General features: G+C 37.3%; 1 protein-coding gene across 1 annotated transcript; it reads right to left on the bottom strand.

The window, feature by feature from the left end:
- Window positions 1–8231: 8231 nt before the first annotated feature.
- Window positions 8232–12785, bottom strand: LOC140170930 (galactosylgalactosylxylosylprotein 3-beta-glucuronosyltransferase 1-like). Its single transcript, XM_072194127.1, is given in 5 exon segments — window positions 8232–8309; window positions 8985–9278; window positions 10528–10652; window positions 10655–10996; window positions 12701–12785. Coding segments are annotated over 5 exon segments (924 nt in total).
- Between the last annotated feature and the right edge of the window lie 1029 nt (window positions 12786–13814).

Genomic DNA, 13814 nt, shown 5'->3' on the forward strand with positions numbered 1-13814 from the left:
CCTATACATATAACATACACTGTTTGTAGAGGTCACGCGTCAATGGGGAGAGTACTGTGTATTGTGTATAGGAAAATGAACAGTAACTGCAGTATGTTTGGATTGCGGCAAAGCGCGGTAAGCGGACCAATAGAAATACGCCCTGCACCGAGTACGTGGTGGGTCTGCAATGCATAGGTTCGAGAGAGAAGCCAAGGAACTCCGGCTAAGTGTACAAAATACGATTGATTGGTACGTTTCTTTCCCACTACGCATCGCCGCAGCCACTCATCGGCTTAAAAGGACTCATTTTTTGTTCTGCGCAGAGTGATTTCGCATCTTCCTCTATAAAATTCGATTTTTTTTTTTACGAGCAAGGCCCGGACAAAAGTTTACCATAATCTTTCAAAACGTATATTCAATTGCAAGTCTTACAATAGGTTTTTACAGAGATCAAAAATAACGTAATATTCATATTTTTAGATACTCATTCTTGGATAGGCATGAGATTAGAGTACAAAGTATATGAAACTGCAAATTAAGGGAAGTATACTTTCACCACGTCTTTACTTAAAGGCCCATTCAGTGATTTGCTCATCCGGACGATCGTAAAAATCATCAAAATTCAGATTTTGGTACCTTTGTCATTGTCATAGATGTGATAACATAACATAGTTCAGACAAAAGCCATGTATGAAAGACAAAACTAGACATTTTACATGAATCTGTAATTTATATACTGACAGTATATACATTAGCTACGTGTATTTCAATGGAGCTTCAACTTTGTCAATAGAGAGATTCCGATGTTCCAAACGCAGCACGTGGAACGTACGTTTTCACGTACGTTTTTACGTACGTTAATACGGTGTTAAATATTGCTAGTCTCGGTCCCAAACTGGATTGTTTTTTTGTGCTCCCCAAATATAATAGTTAAAAAAAAACATATATTTTGGTAGATTAAAGATCACTACATCCATACATCATGACTTTACTTTCAAAATTAGACCTTTTCGTCCTGAAAATTGGGCGCGTTGCATGGACTTAGACATGAGGTAAAATAAGCATATTTCAACGTAGCATCTGCGTTTTATTCTACGTTGGAATCCAAATTGGGAAATCGCAATGTCATTTTTTTGTACGCAAAGTATCACACACATTTCAATGGCCAATCTCTGTGTATGAATATTGCGTTTAAATTTAGTCAATTTTTAACACATCGCTGTACCTTTATTATAATGATTTGTTACAAACAAAAAGGATCATTATAATAATTGGACGTTCCTTCGTATGTTCATTATCTTATCTTTGACTGTCTTTAACATATTGTGAAATAGACAAATTTTGTTCATTTTCAATGATGTATCTACGTCGATTTCGCACGTGGAATATCTTCAAAAATAGCTAAATACGTGACCTCGCTTCGATACAGGAGAGTGGTTTTGAATAGATCAACGTACGTCCGATGTCTACATTTGGAAATCATAATAGAGACATTGCGATTTTCCAAACGCAGCACGTGGCACGTACGTTTTCGCGTACGTTAATACGGTGTTGAATATTGCTAGTCTCGGTTCCAGACTGGATTGTGCTCATTCGTCACGAAGGAGAACAAGAAAGTCAGAATAAAGACTATACTATTTGATCTAATCTAACAGCTTCTAACCTAGGTCAATAGAGGGCATAGTGATTGAAAAATAACAGTGAGCTTAGTCTCTGCATAAATTCAAACAGACCGCTTTTGATTTTGATTAACATTTTGACCTACATGCTGATAAAACCTAATTGTTTTTTTTGTGTTCCCCAAATATTATAGTTGCCCCAAAACATATATTTTAGTAGATTAAAGATCACTACATACATACATCATGACTTTACTTTCAAAATGAGACTTTTTCGTCCTGAAAATTGGGCACGTTGCATGGACTTAGACATGAGGTAAAATCAGCATATTTCAACGTAGCATCTGCGTTTTTATTCTACGTTGGATCCAAAATGGGAAATCGCAATGTAATTTTTTAACGCAAAGTATCACACACTTTTCAATGGGCAATCTCTGCGTGTGAATATTGCGTTTAAATTTAGTCCATTTTTAACACATCGCTGTACCTTTATTACAATGATTTGTTACAAACAAAAAGGATCATAATAATAATTAGACTTTCCTTCATATGTTCATTATCTTTGACTCTCTTTAATATATTGTGAAATGGACAAATTTTGTGCATTTTCAACGATGTATCTACGTCGATTTCGCACGTGGAATATCTTCAAAAATAGCTAAATACGTGACCTCGCTTCGATACAGGAGAGTGGTTTTGAAACGTACGTCCGATGTCTACGTTTGGAAATCGCAATCTCTCTATTGTCTCTAATAATGCCGTGTCCTTGTTTTAGCCCAAAATTTTCATTTCAGAAATACCAAATGACAATTTTACCGACTTATCCTTCATTTTTAAGGGATTTATACACAATTTGAATTTTTTTATACTTTCGCTGGAATCACTGAATGGACTTTAATGACCCCGTCCGTCAGTAGAAGTGGACTGCTTTGTCTTTGTGTGTTAAGAAAGACGTGATGGGAGTATTCGAGCAATCGGTTGGTGGAATCTGGGACGTGCGTTTATACGACGTTGAAAACGGGTGTTAAATATTGCTAGTCTCGGTTCCAAAATTGTGGTCATTCGTCACAAAGGATAACAAGGCGGCTGAAACAAAGACTAATATCTGAGCTTATCTGATCTGGTCGATAGAGGGCATTGTGATTTAAAATTTAATCGTTACCGCAGGTCATATGGAAAAATTTGGCTACAAAAAAACATGATTCTCTTATAAACCATCTATGCACAGTTTCCACCTCGATACACCTGAGCACACAATTTCGTTTGTTTGTTTGTTTATTTCTTCTTTATACTGGGTCCATATTCAGGGGAAAATTCAAGTATTCCCCTGTTCTTCCATATGGCCCAGTTAAAGCTAGCAGTGAATTATATCCACGCAGTCTTCCATTAAACTCTATGGCTGAGTGCATAGCATCGTATGAGCTGTGTAGCTTCTAGCTAGCAAAAAATATGCCTCGGTGATTGGTTGTTCCCTTTATCCAGAATATTTTTGAACGAAAGCTAACACTTCCCCCTAAAAACACTTTTTGTCATTGGCGAATGTGGTAAATCTGTTGAAAACGACCTATCCAAGCACGATTTTTGACAAAAATGTAGGTTTAAATGTCAAAACCTCAAGTGTTCCTTACAATATTTTTCAAATTTTATGTCATTAAATGAAAGAGAACACTCATATTGTCCATATACTAGCGTCATTAGAATGAGCAATGACCAATTCTCTTTAAATTGCAATAATATGGCGCTGGCTCCCATTGTTCCCATTCCACTATCACTGCACATGGTCAATGAGGTCTGAAACCATATCTATATATAACTCATTTTAATTATTATAATTGCATATTTCACTTGTTTGAAGTGTGCGGTTGTGCGCGTCATCAACTGAATTAAAACAACGAATGTTCACCCCATTACGTACTTTGTAAACGCAACCAAGATAGCTCTAGATTCTTAGTGTCGCGACCAGACCGCATGGTCTGTTACGAAAGCAAAGAGCTTTTAATATAAATAGAGTCGCAATAGATTATTACACAGCCGTTGACGTAAGTCACGGCTGTGTCTTTTTTCTTACAGGATCTTCTTCTTCTTTCTTTCTTCTTCTGCCGACCATTACATTTGCTCTAGCATTTACATGCATTCATCGATTTTGACCTAACTTGGTCACTATCATCACTGACCAGGCCCCTACATGTCAAATGAATTTCGTGGGGTCAAAGGTCACGTAGGGGTCACAGGGGTCAAAAACGTGATTTCAACTCAAAATGCTACTTCTCCCACATATTTCGTAGGACAGTAACGCCACTTGCACACATGCATTGTTATTACCCAGTGTCTATAAATCGTACACAGATTTGAGGTCAAAGGTCATTAAGGGGTCACTTCCGGTATAAAACCAATTTCCTTCAAAAAATTTTATTAGCTAAGAAAAACGGTATGTGACGGTATGTGCACACATGAATTATGTTTACTTTATGTATACCCAGCAAACACAAAAACGTTTTAAAAACGTTTTTAATAAGTTATATTTTGGCTTTTGGTTTAGATAAAAACGTTTTAATAACATTAAAATGTCGGGTTATATAAAGGTCATGAAAACGTTTTAAAACGTTTTGCATGAAAACACACAACAACAACAATTTTTTAAATGTTTTCAAAAATGTTATTGTAAACTATTTTTGCAAACATTTTTGCCAAATATTTTGTCAACACCTAAATAACATTATGTTAAAATATTTGCACCATGCAAGTACAGAAATGTTCTTAGAATGTTTTTTCAAAACGTTTTAATAACATTTAAATGTCGGGTTATATAAAGGTCATTTTAAAACGTTTTTAAAACGTTATTGCAAATATTTTGGGCAAACATTTTTCGCAAAATATTTTTTCAACCCCAAAATAACATTCTGTTTAGAATGTTTTGTATCAAGTTTTCAAAAATGTTTTTGGAATGTTATTAAAACGTTTTTATACCCTTTATATAACCCGATATTTAAACGTTTTCTGTAAAACATTTTTGTTTGCTGAGCAATAGATTATCAAAAAATGATTTTTAATGTTATGAAAACGTTTTATACCCTTAATATACCCTTTATATAACCCGACATTTAAACGTTTTCTGACAACCTTTTATAACCTTTTGCGAATGATGTCGAAAACGTTTTGTGTTTGCTGGGTATGTGGTATTTTTTGTTTGAGGTCAAAGGTCATTAAGGGGTCACTTCCGGTATAAAACGAAAAACCTTCAAAATTTTTATTTGATAAGAAAAGCATAAGAAAGTAACTGTATGTTCACACATGAATTGTGGTTACCCAATTCATATGTGGTATTTTTATTTGGGGTCAAATGTCATTAAGGGGTCACTTCCGGTCTGAGACGAAAACCTTCAAAATGCCCCTTCTGCCACAAGTAACATAGCAAAGTGGTGCCACGGTGCACCCATGCATTGACATTATCCAATGTCTATGTGCGTTTTCATATATTTTGGGGTCAAAGGTCATTAGGGGTCACAACACGGCTGTGTTCGTGGGTTAGACCACAGCTAAGTCTAGTATATAATGCTTTGTGCGTTTGTTGCCGAATAGAAGTTGCGACAGGCTATTCATAAAAGTGGTACCATTGTTTCGAACAAAGGGGTTCCGCCATTAAATTGGTCACTGATCCGGCATCATAATAACGCTCAAGACAACAGGCGAGTATCAATAAGTGACCACAATACAGTCATGTGTAAGGGCAGTCATGTGTAATGATGAGCAATTGAATACATGAATACAAAACCCACCCAAGTCCATGGGAAGTGATTTTGAGAGAAAAACCTGTGTATCATTTTAATTCCTTAAGTTAGATTTACCTGGTCAATATGGTAAGTTTTACGTGCAAATGAGTGGATTAAACTGTATAAAGTATGACGATTAGCATTTCAGGGACTTTGTAGGGTTCATTTTAAATTTTGGACTTGGGTGGTTTTTTGAATCATATACAAAGACAACAACGTTGGAATGAGATTACCACTAGTAAGATAATACAAAATAAAGCACACAGGTATGTATAATGTTGATAAGCATTCTGCCATGTAATATAAACCACACACATTCCTTTATTAAACCCATTTTTGTTTCAAAAGTCACTCTCCAGCAATGAATGTGTTACAAGTGGACTTTTATACATACTGGATTTCAATCAATGTGTTACAAGACTCAAATCACGGAATTGGGTGGTTCTTTCATACATGCTATTTCTCACACGCTCAATAGACACAGATGATGAATTTGAGTTGTTCTTTCATACATATGACGGGCCTATGTATAGCAACAATTTCCCATGCTTAACTCAATTTGGCCAACGTATGGACTTGGGTGGGTTTTGTATTCATATATTCAATTGTTTTTGGGGTTGTGGTGAGCAGCGGTGGTTTCGGATTAGGATGTATAGGTGCGCCATGGCTACAGAGCTATGCGCTCTGTAGCCATGGCGCCTATGTTCAAGGGTATTAGGTTTGGCAGACAACGGTGGCCGATCATTTAAAGGGGGTGACCCTATAGGGCCCTTGCACAGTAGGTCAAACTAAGTGACATATGCTGAAGTCAGTCAAGCGTGGTGGAGGACAAGCAAGCAAAGTTTTCTACACTATTTCAATGCAAAGTCATGCTCTGAGACAGGAAAACTTGTCTCTGAAAAACAATTTCATCATTAAAATCTTAAATTTTTGCAGAAAAATTAAAGAAATTAAAAAAATTCCTGTGGTGAAAAAATAATATGAATTGGAGATAATTGAACATTTTCAGAGCCAGCATTATGCAGTTACTGTCCGTTTTTCCTATTCAGTGCACACACAGCGCTCCAATTGATGATTGACCTCTAGCTCACTCACTGTATTGTAGGTATAGGCAATAAACTAGTTAGTGAGCTGGTGTGAAAACCCTCACCCAATATTAGTCATAGAGGCTCACATGTGAATTATAATATTCATCCTTAATATACTACAATTTGAAGTAAAAATGTCACGGGAAAGCTGTTGTCGAGCTATTTTTCCGAAGAGAAATTTCAAAATTTCATAGCAGTCGGACGTGTAATTTCAATGGCAAATTGTGCTCAACAGCTGAAATGTGATAGCTCCAACTTCAAAGGGCACCGTCGGGTGATCAGTTTGATCAATTTTCGCCATAGAAGCTGTAAAAACTTCAATTCTTTCCCTCTATGGTCATCTAAATATTATTAAAATGCGATTTTGGGAAGATTGTTGTCGAGCCCTCCCAAATATGGAGTTCTGACTGCCCGATAGGGAGCTAAAAATGAAAAACTTATTTCCAAACCGTGTTAAGTCTAAAACCACATGTTTCTCATATACTTGTGTGATACAATCACAATTACTCTGACAAGTTTGACATGAGTTGTACCACCAACAAGCCTGGTTAACAATACGCAGACTATTGTTCTCATTTGGGAAACAAAGGTCACGCACAGTATTGTTATGGTGCATCCAACTGAAATCATGATACCTATTTCACCACAGCCCATCGCAATATAATACAGGTAAATCAGAAACATGTATTCAACCATGGATATGAGACACATCACGGATTTAACATAGTTGAGCTGTTTTCAATGAGGTTTATCTTGGTTTGATGGGGCTTAAGTCCTGCAAAGGTCGTGGTGAATTCTGCTGTAGACATGACTGCATAATGGTTTGTGATGAACCTGCGTTTCTCCTATAGACGAATCCAAATCCACGTATTCCTACACCTGACTAGCAGCCTTTAGTTGGGTAGCCGTCGGCTACAATGCACCCAAAATGTGAAATGATTCGGCCTTGGCGGAAATTTTAAACTGCATTCCATCACCCGTTTTACACCTTCCGCGAAAACACAGGTAGACAAAAGAATGATTAAAGTTTACCACAATAGGCCCTATAGTTCCCTTCGGCAAAACACACAGCTTCTACATGGTCTATTCGCTGTTGAAGTGACATAATAATCGGATTAAATACACCATATCAAACGCTACAAATAGATGTACTTGCGAACAAAAGGACTATGTATGAATAGATGCGACGGGATTACCTGCGGAATTATCTCTATTGTATATATTGTTCTATTAACCCTCCTCGTCCTTGCATCTTCTCCAGGTGTTAGGCGGCTTTTATTTGCACAATGGGGCGCTCAAAACACCAGGTTGGTGCTAGCGGCTACCCAAAGATGGCCGACCAAATCCTGACCATGACTTGGCTCATTGGATTCGTCTATAGAGAGTATTAAAAGTACGGGCCCTGAGCAAAATATCGAGGGTTGAGAGCCAGAAAGCCTCAACTCACAATCACCTGCTCCCATAAAATAAACATAAAGTCGCAATAGAAGATACAGTCCATTAATCATTACAGAATTCAATAGGAAACAAAAGACATTGTGGAGTAAATATTGATTTTTAAAGACCAAAGCAAGGAGCCAACTTTATGCTCATTTTGTGAGAGCTGGTCATAGTGACTTACGGCCTTCTGGTTCTAAACCAAAGAACAATGGGAAATGTGATGACGTCACAAGTCAACTCATCTATATAAGTCGAATTGAAATTTTATTAACATTATTAGAAAGTATGGCTATACCCAAGTTGTTAGATTCTTGTTCACACATCTGTGCTCTTCATACTTCCAATAATGAATCGTTTAAATTTACATCCGGCCATTCTGGTTGTTGAGTTTTGGTGTGCCAAACATATATCTGTAACCATGCAAACAAGACAGAAAAGCTCACAAAACAATAGTCAAGTTATGTGTTGTGCGATAATTATGAGCCGGTAAAATTGCCAAATGGCGTACCAAAAATCGCCCCGGCCCCTTTTTCCCTTCCCTTTGCACATGTCAAATTTTTGGGATGCCAATTTGCAAACCTTAAATGGTCTAGATATGATATTGCGAGCGCAGCAAGCGGGAAAATTAGTATTTAAGCGTTTCCGTACGGTTTTCCTGAGTCTTTTTAGAGCGTTTTATTTAACGTATGTCAAAAATCTCGGCTTGCTCTCGGCTCTCGGCTTGCCAAAAATTGCTTGCCCCACCCCTCTTTTGGCTGACTCATAATTATTGCACAGCCCCTTATGTGTATTATTTTATTGCAATAGCTAATTTCCTATTGAATTAATAATTTTATTATAGTAATATGATTCCAACATTTGAACGACGTGTTTTCATTAACTGAAAATATACAATTATTGCTACAATTATGTAAAAACCGTTGTAGAATTTTTGAATAGACAATTCTCATAAAGTCTCAAATATAATTAGTAACATTATTTTTCAATACTAACAGAAAAACAAAAGCAAATACCAGCCAAAACTGTCGGATTATATAGATAAATGTAAAAACTAAACATGAATCAGAAATAGACAAACTACCTACCTTAGTACATCTTTCTGCTTTTGGTTCCAGGTCTTCTATTGCCACAAGTGTTTCTAATAACCTTGTCTCTAGATGCCCTAACGGTGCCGTTATGTTGAAACGAACATCTGGGTTTCCGTGAAAGAGTTTCAGGTTGACCGCAAAGCCAGCCATATCGATAGCAAACTTCCTGTCCTTCGATGCCCACGCCTCCCAACCTGTTACATGACCTTCGTCGTTGACAATGGGTGTCTCAAGTCTCCTGCTGCCGGCTAATCCCACTGGCCAAACCGACACTTTCTTCGTATATCGCATCTGTAGAATAACAGAAACAAGGGATTATATTGGATGGGTAACATAATTTATTTTTGCCCATAAATCATGGAAAAAATTTTACTGCATGGGCAGCTGTAATAAATGGCATCCAAACGTTTTAATTCTATACCTGTTTTGCGAAGAAATCGGCTTCGATGTAAACATTGTACTTTACCACCCCTAAACGAACCTTTGGTAGGTTTTCATTTTTCTTAAGAATTATAACAGTTTGGAAGTAACTGTTCACGTCCCGGGTTCACGTATGGCAGGCTAGAGTGTCGTGCTAGTATTACGAAGGTCGCCGATTCGAAGCCGACCAGATGCACTGGCTTTTGTTTTCAACGTTTATGTGCGCTGGCTGCTCTGGGTAAAGATCAAAATTTGCTCATGCTATCAACCCAAATATCCATACTGCAGTTACTGTCCATTTTCCTATACATAATACACAGTACTCTCACCATTGACGCGTGACTTCAATACGGGCATTGCCTAGTTAACGTCACTGTGTGAAAAATAACCGGCCAATATTTAAAGTACTCTCTGAAATTCTAGAAAATATAGTTTTGTAACAGGTCCTAATTTTTTAGCTAATTGTAGGTGTTTGGAAATATTCGCACTTTGGTGTTTTAGTGTATGTTATAGGTACTAATAGGGCATTGCCTAGTTAACGTCACTATGTGAAAAGTAACCGGCCAATATTTAAAGTTCTCTCTGAAATTCTAGAAATTATAATTTTGTAACATGTTCTAAATTTGTAGCTAATTTAGGTGTATTGAAATATTCGCACTTTGGTGTTTTATGAAGGATATGTAAACGACAGATAACACCAAAAAATATGAAGATATTATTTCCAAACCGTGTTAAGTCTGCATTATGTTTCTCATTTCAAGAATGCTGGTTAACAATATGCAGACTATTGTCTCATTTCGTAAACAAAGGCCCATATTATAGTATTGTTACCTTGCGTTTGCTTTATAATCGTTCACCCAACTAAAACTATAATACCAGCTCATTGTTCATTGCACAGGTAAAACAGAAACATGTGTAGTGTGGATTTAACCAGAGAAGATCTGATTTAACATAGTTGAGCTGTTTTCAATGAGTGTTATCTTGGTTTAATAGCTTTAATAGCTTCTACTGTCACATGACTGCATCATGCTAAGTATAATAACTTTCAATTCATTACACGATTTCGCACTCCGACTATTACCTATAACTATATAAGTTCCTCTTATTTATGCCAACTCACCTCTTCAAACAATCTAAGACTATATGTATTATCATCATCAGCAAAATAAACCACTCCGTGTTCATCTGCTTTTGTATTCTCTAATAACCAATCTATGCCAATGTTCCTTTGTTCAACCCCTCTTGTTTCGAATCGGCAGATTCATTTTTACCAACTTTGTATTTCAAAGACGTTCCAACATTCAAATGCGAATGGTTAAGCCCACTTTCCTCCAGAAAATTGCTAACTAAATTAGTTTTATTATCCGAGTCTTCCACCAAGATCCATTGAAAATGGGTTATGTGTAAGAAAGTGTTTAACAGTCGTGTAAGCTCAGCTTTTTGCACCGCTCTGGCGTAGGTTGGGGTTATTGCAAATATTTTTGGCTCAGGTTTTGGCACCGGTCTGGCATAGGTTGGAGATATTACAACAATTTTAGGTTGTTCCATGTGACAGACAACTACTAGTATATTATTCCAATGGTGGGAACCTGCAGAGAAAGATAAAATTAAAGCAATTGTCAATATACGACAATATTTGTAAGCCTGCACCTCCGTGGTTTCTTTTCATTTGATCGGATGATTTTACGTTAGGTGTCCCATTGCATTTTCTTGCCTTACCAGATAATGCATAAGTTTGATTGCTCCCCTCACCCATGGCAACTCACTCACTATGTAAGGGGCAGAGAGAATGGCCAAACAGTGCTCTAAAAAGATGGAAGTGGCAACTAACCTACCAGCTAAGTAAGGTACAGAAAATGACCATTTCTGTGGGGGAACATGCTCAAATGATGTCATCAAAATAGCCACCGAAAATAAGAAGTTTTTGCCCATCATACTCCATAAATTCTTTGATTATTTCAGATATTTTGAGTAAATTTGAGGTAAATCATATCCATTTCATAAACATTATTTACTAACCGTCTTTATCTTTTCTGTTTTGGTTTCGGTTTCAGTTTTCGGTTTGGGATCTCATTGTTATTTTGAAGTGTTAGCATATGGTACGTGTGAACAATCCTTTTATTCTAGTCTTTTGTTGCCTACAGCAAAGTTGAAGGAAGATAACTTCTGTTTTCGGTTTCGGGAGTTTTGTTAATTTCTGACATGAAAACGTAAGATGAGAGGGTTGATGCTAATCTAGGGAAAAGAAGTGTCTAAATTTTACTGTCGTAAACTCGCGATAAATTGTACGGCTTCAATTGACTTGCGTTGGGTGTAAAGGTACTTCCGCCTAGGCATGAGTGGCTCGTGAAAATAGCCCAGTGTAGAAATATACACTAATCATGCTAATCAGTGTTGCCAAGAATTATGTATACTTGTTCGTGCAATCGCGCAGAAATCGGTCATATGAGTATGTAGAGATGAAACGGGGAATTACATTATTTTCGTCCCAAATACATCTTAAAACTTGCATGTGTGGTAATATGTAACACCAAAGAAGTGCGTTGAAGTGAAACTAATTGGATTTCTTTCATTGGAATTGGTAATCTGATAAGGTCTGAGCTGAATGGACTATGCATGGTGGTGTACATTTTGATATCTGTGTGTGTGGGGTGTGTGGGGGTGGGGGGTGTGTGTGTGTGTCTGTCTGTCCGCCTATTTTCTCGGAGACTAGGGGTTGCACGTTCCTCAAACTTCACCGAATCTTCTGTCGGACTGGTGATTTTGCCACCGGATAAAATATTTCTCTATACGGCGATGTACGTTGATCCGTCTAAGTGTGACAGACGCATCAAGACGCGTGCATGCACAAAACTCCGACTGACTTAACGAACATTACCTAACACGCTCGCATTTGACGGATGACAGCAGAACATAAAATGTACATTGACAAACAACAACGGATTTACTAAAATACCACCCGTTTCTTGTACGTAGGGCCGATCCGGCGATGTGTGACAGGTGTATAAAATCTAAAGCTTCCTATTTTGATATAAAATTGGATCGATTGAGCCCATATTCATTGGTCGAAATATGAGTTTTAAAATATTGGACGCGACGTGTACGTCTCGTCCAATATTTAAAAACTCATAGCGAGACCAATAAATATTGGGCGTAAAGCATCAATTTTTTCATTATTATGTTCTGGATCCAATATTTTCACACGCTTGGATTCATCAAAACATAATAATGTGTTAACCTGTAATAAACGTCTTGCGCGTCACGCCTTGCGCATCTCATGTTCATAGACATACCTAAAAGAATAATGATACCAGTAGAAAATATGACGCATGACAAGAAAATAAACTTGAAGTTGGCGTTGTTTCCCAATCTGCTCATCTTGATGGGGGGCTTCCTATTCATGTGTTGTGATTCAATACATACTTATAAAAGCTAATGGTTCTGATTGATGATACATCTCCGGTGATATTTTCTGTTATTGGTAACATCTGGGACCAGTATAGACTACTCTCTAGCCCACTTGCTGATTGTACATAATCTGGCGTCTGGCTACTATACATTTATGCATAAAACTCTGATTTGTATGTGTACATTTGATAAATGTTCACAGTATCTTTTCAGTCACCGTACTCCCTCTATTTGCTAGGTCACCAAGTGGACTACGGACTTTGGATTGCGGCACAGCATCTACCATATCAATTTGTAAGCGCTCTTTTTTAAAAGTCATATAGTTCATTGAATTTACAACCGTATGACAAAACAGGCGAAAATAGTAACTTTTTGCACAAGATTTGCAATTTAAAGAGAATTGATCATTGCTCATTCTAGTGACTCTATGGACAATATAAGTGTGCTTTTTTATTTAATGTCATAAAATTTGATGTGCTTGGATAGGTAGTTTTCAACAGATTTTCAACATTCGCCTTGCTATAACATTGAATTGTGTTATCTGTTGACCTAGTGACTAAAAGTGTTTTTAGGGGGAAGTGTTAGCTTCCGTTGATATTTAAAAAAATCTGATTGGATGAAGGAAACACTTGAGGTTTCGACAAAAACCAATCAACGAGGCCCATTTTTTAGCTAGAAGCTTCACAGCTCCTACATAGCTTTGCGCTCAACCGTGTAGTGTAATCAAAGACTGTGGTGGATACATTCGCTGCTTGTTGTTCTCTGCTTGGAAGCTCTTGGGACGAAAATGTGTGCTCAGGTTTATAAGAGACTAGGTAAATATTTATTTTTATACAGGCCCAATAGAAATACGCCCTGTAGCGAAATATTGCCATGATAGGAGGTTGAATCCACTAGTTCTTCAACAGCCACGCTAGGTAGATGATTTAGGGTCATCCGAGGTCAATCAATGAGGGGGCACATTCCCCCTCACACCCCACACCCCTGTGTCACGCAAAC

This window comes from Amphiura filiformis, chromosome 15 (genome assembly GCF_039555335.1).
Source record: "Amphiura filiformis chromosome 15, Afil_fr2py, whole genome shotgun sequence".
Taxonomy (NCBI): domain Eukaryota; kingdom Metazoa; phylum Echinodermata; class Ophiuroidea; order Amphilepidida; family Amphiuridae; genus Amphiura; species Amphiura filiformis.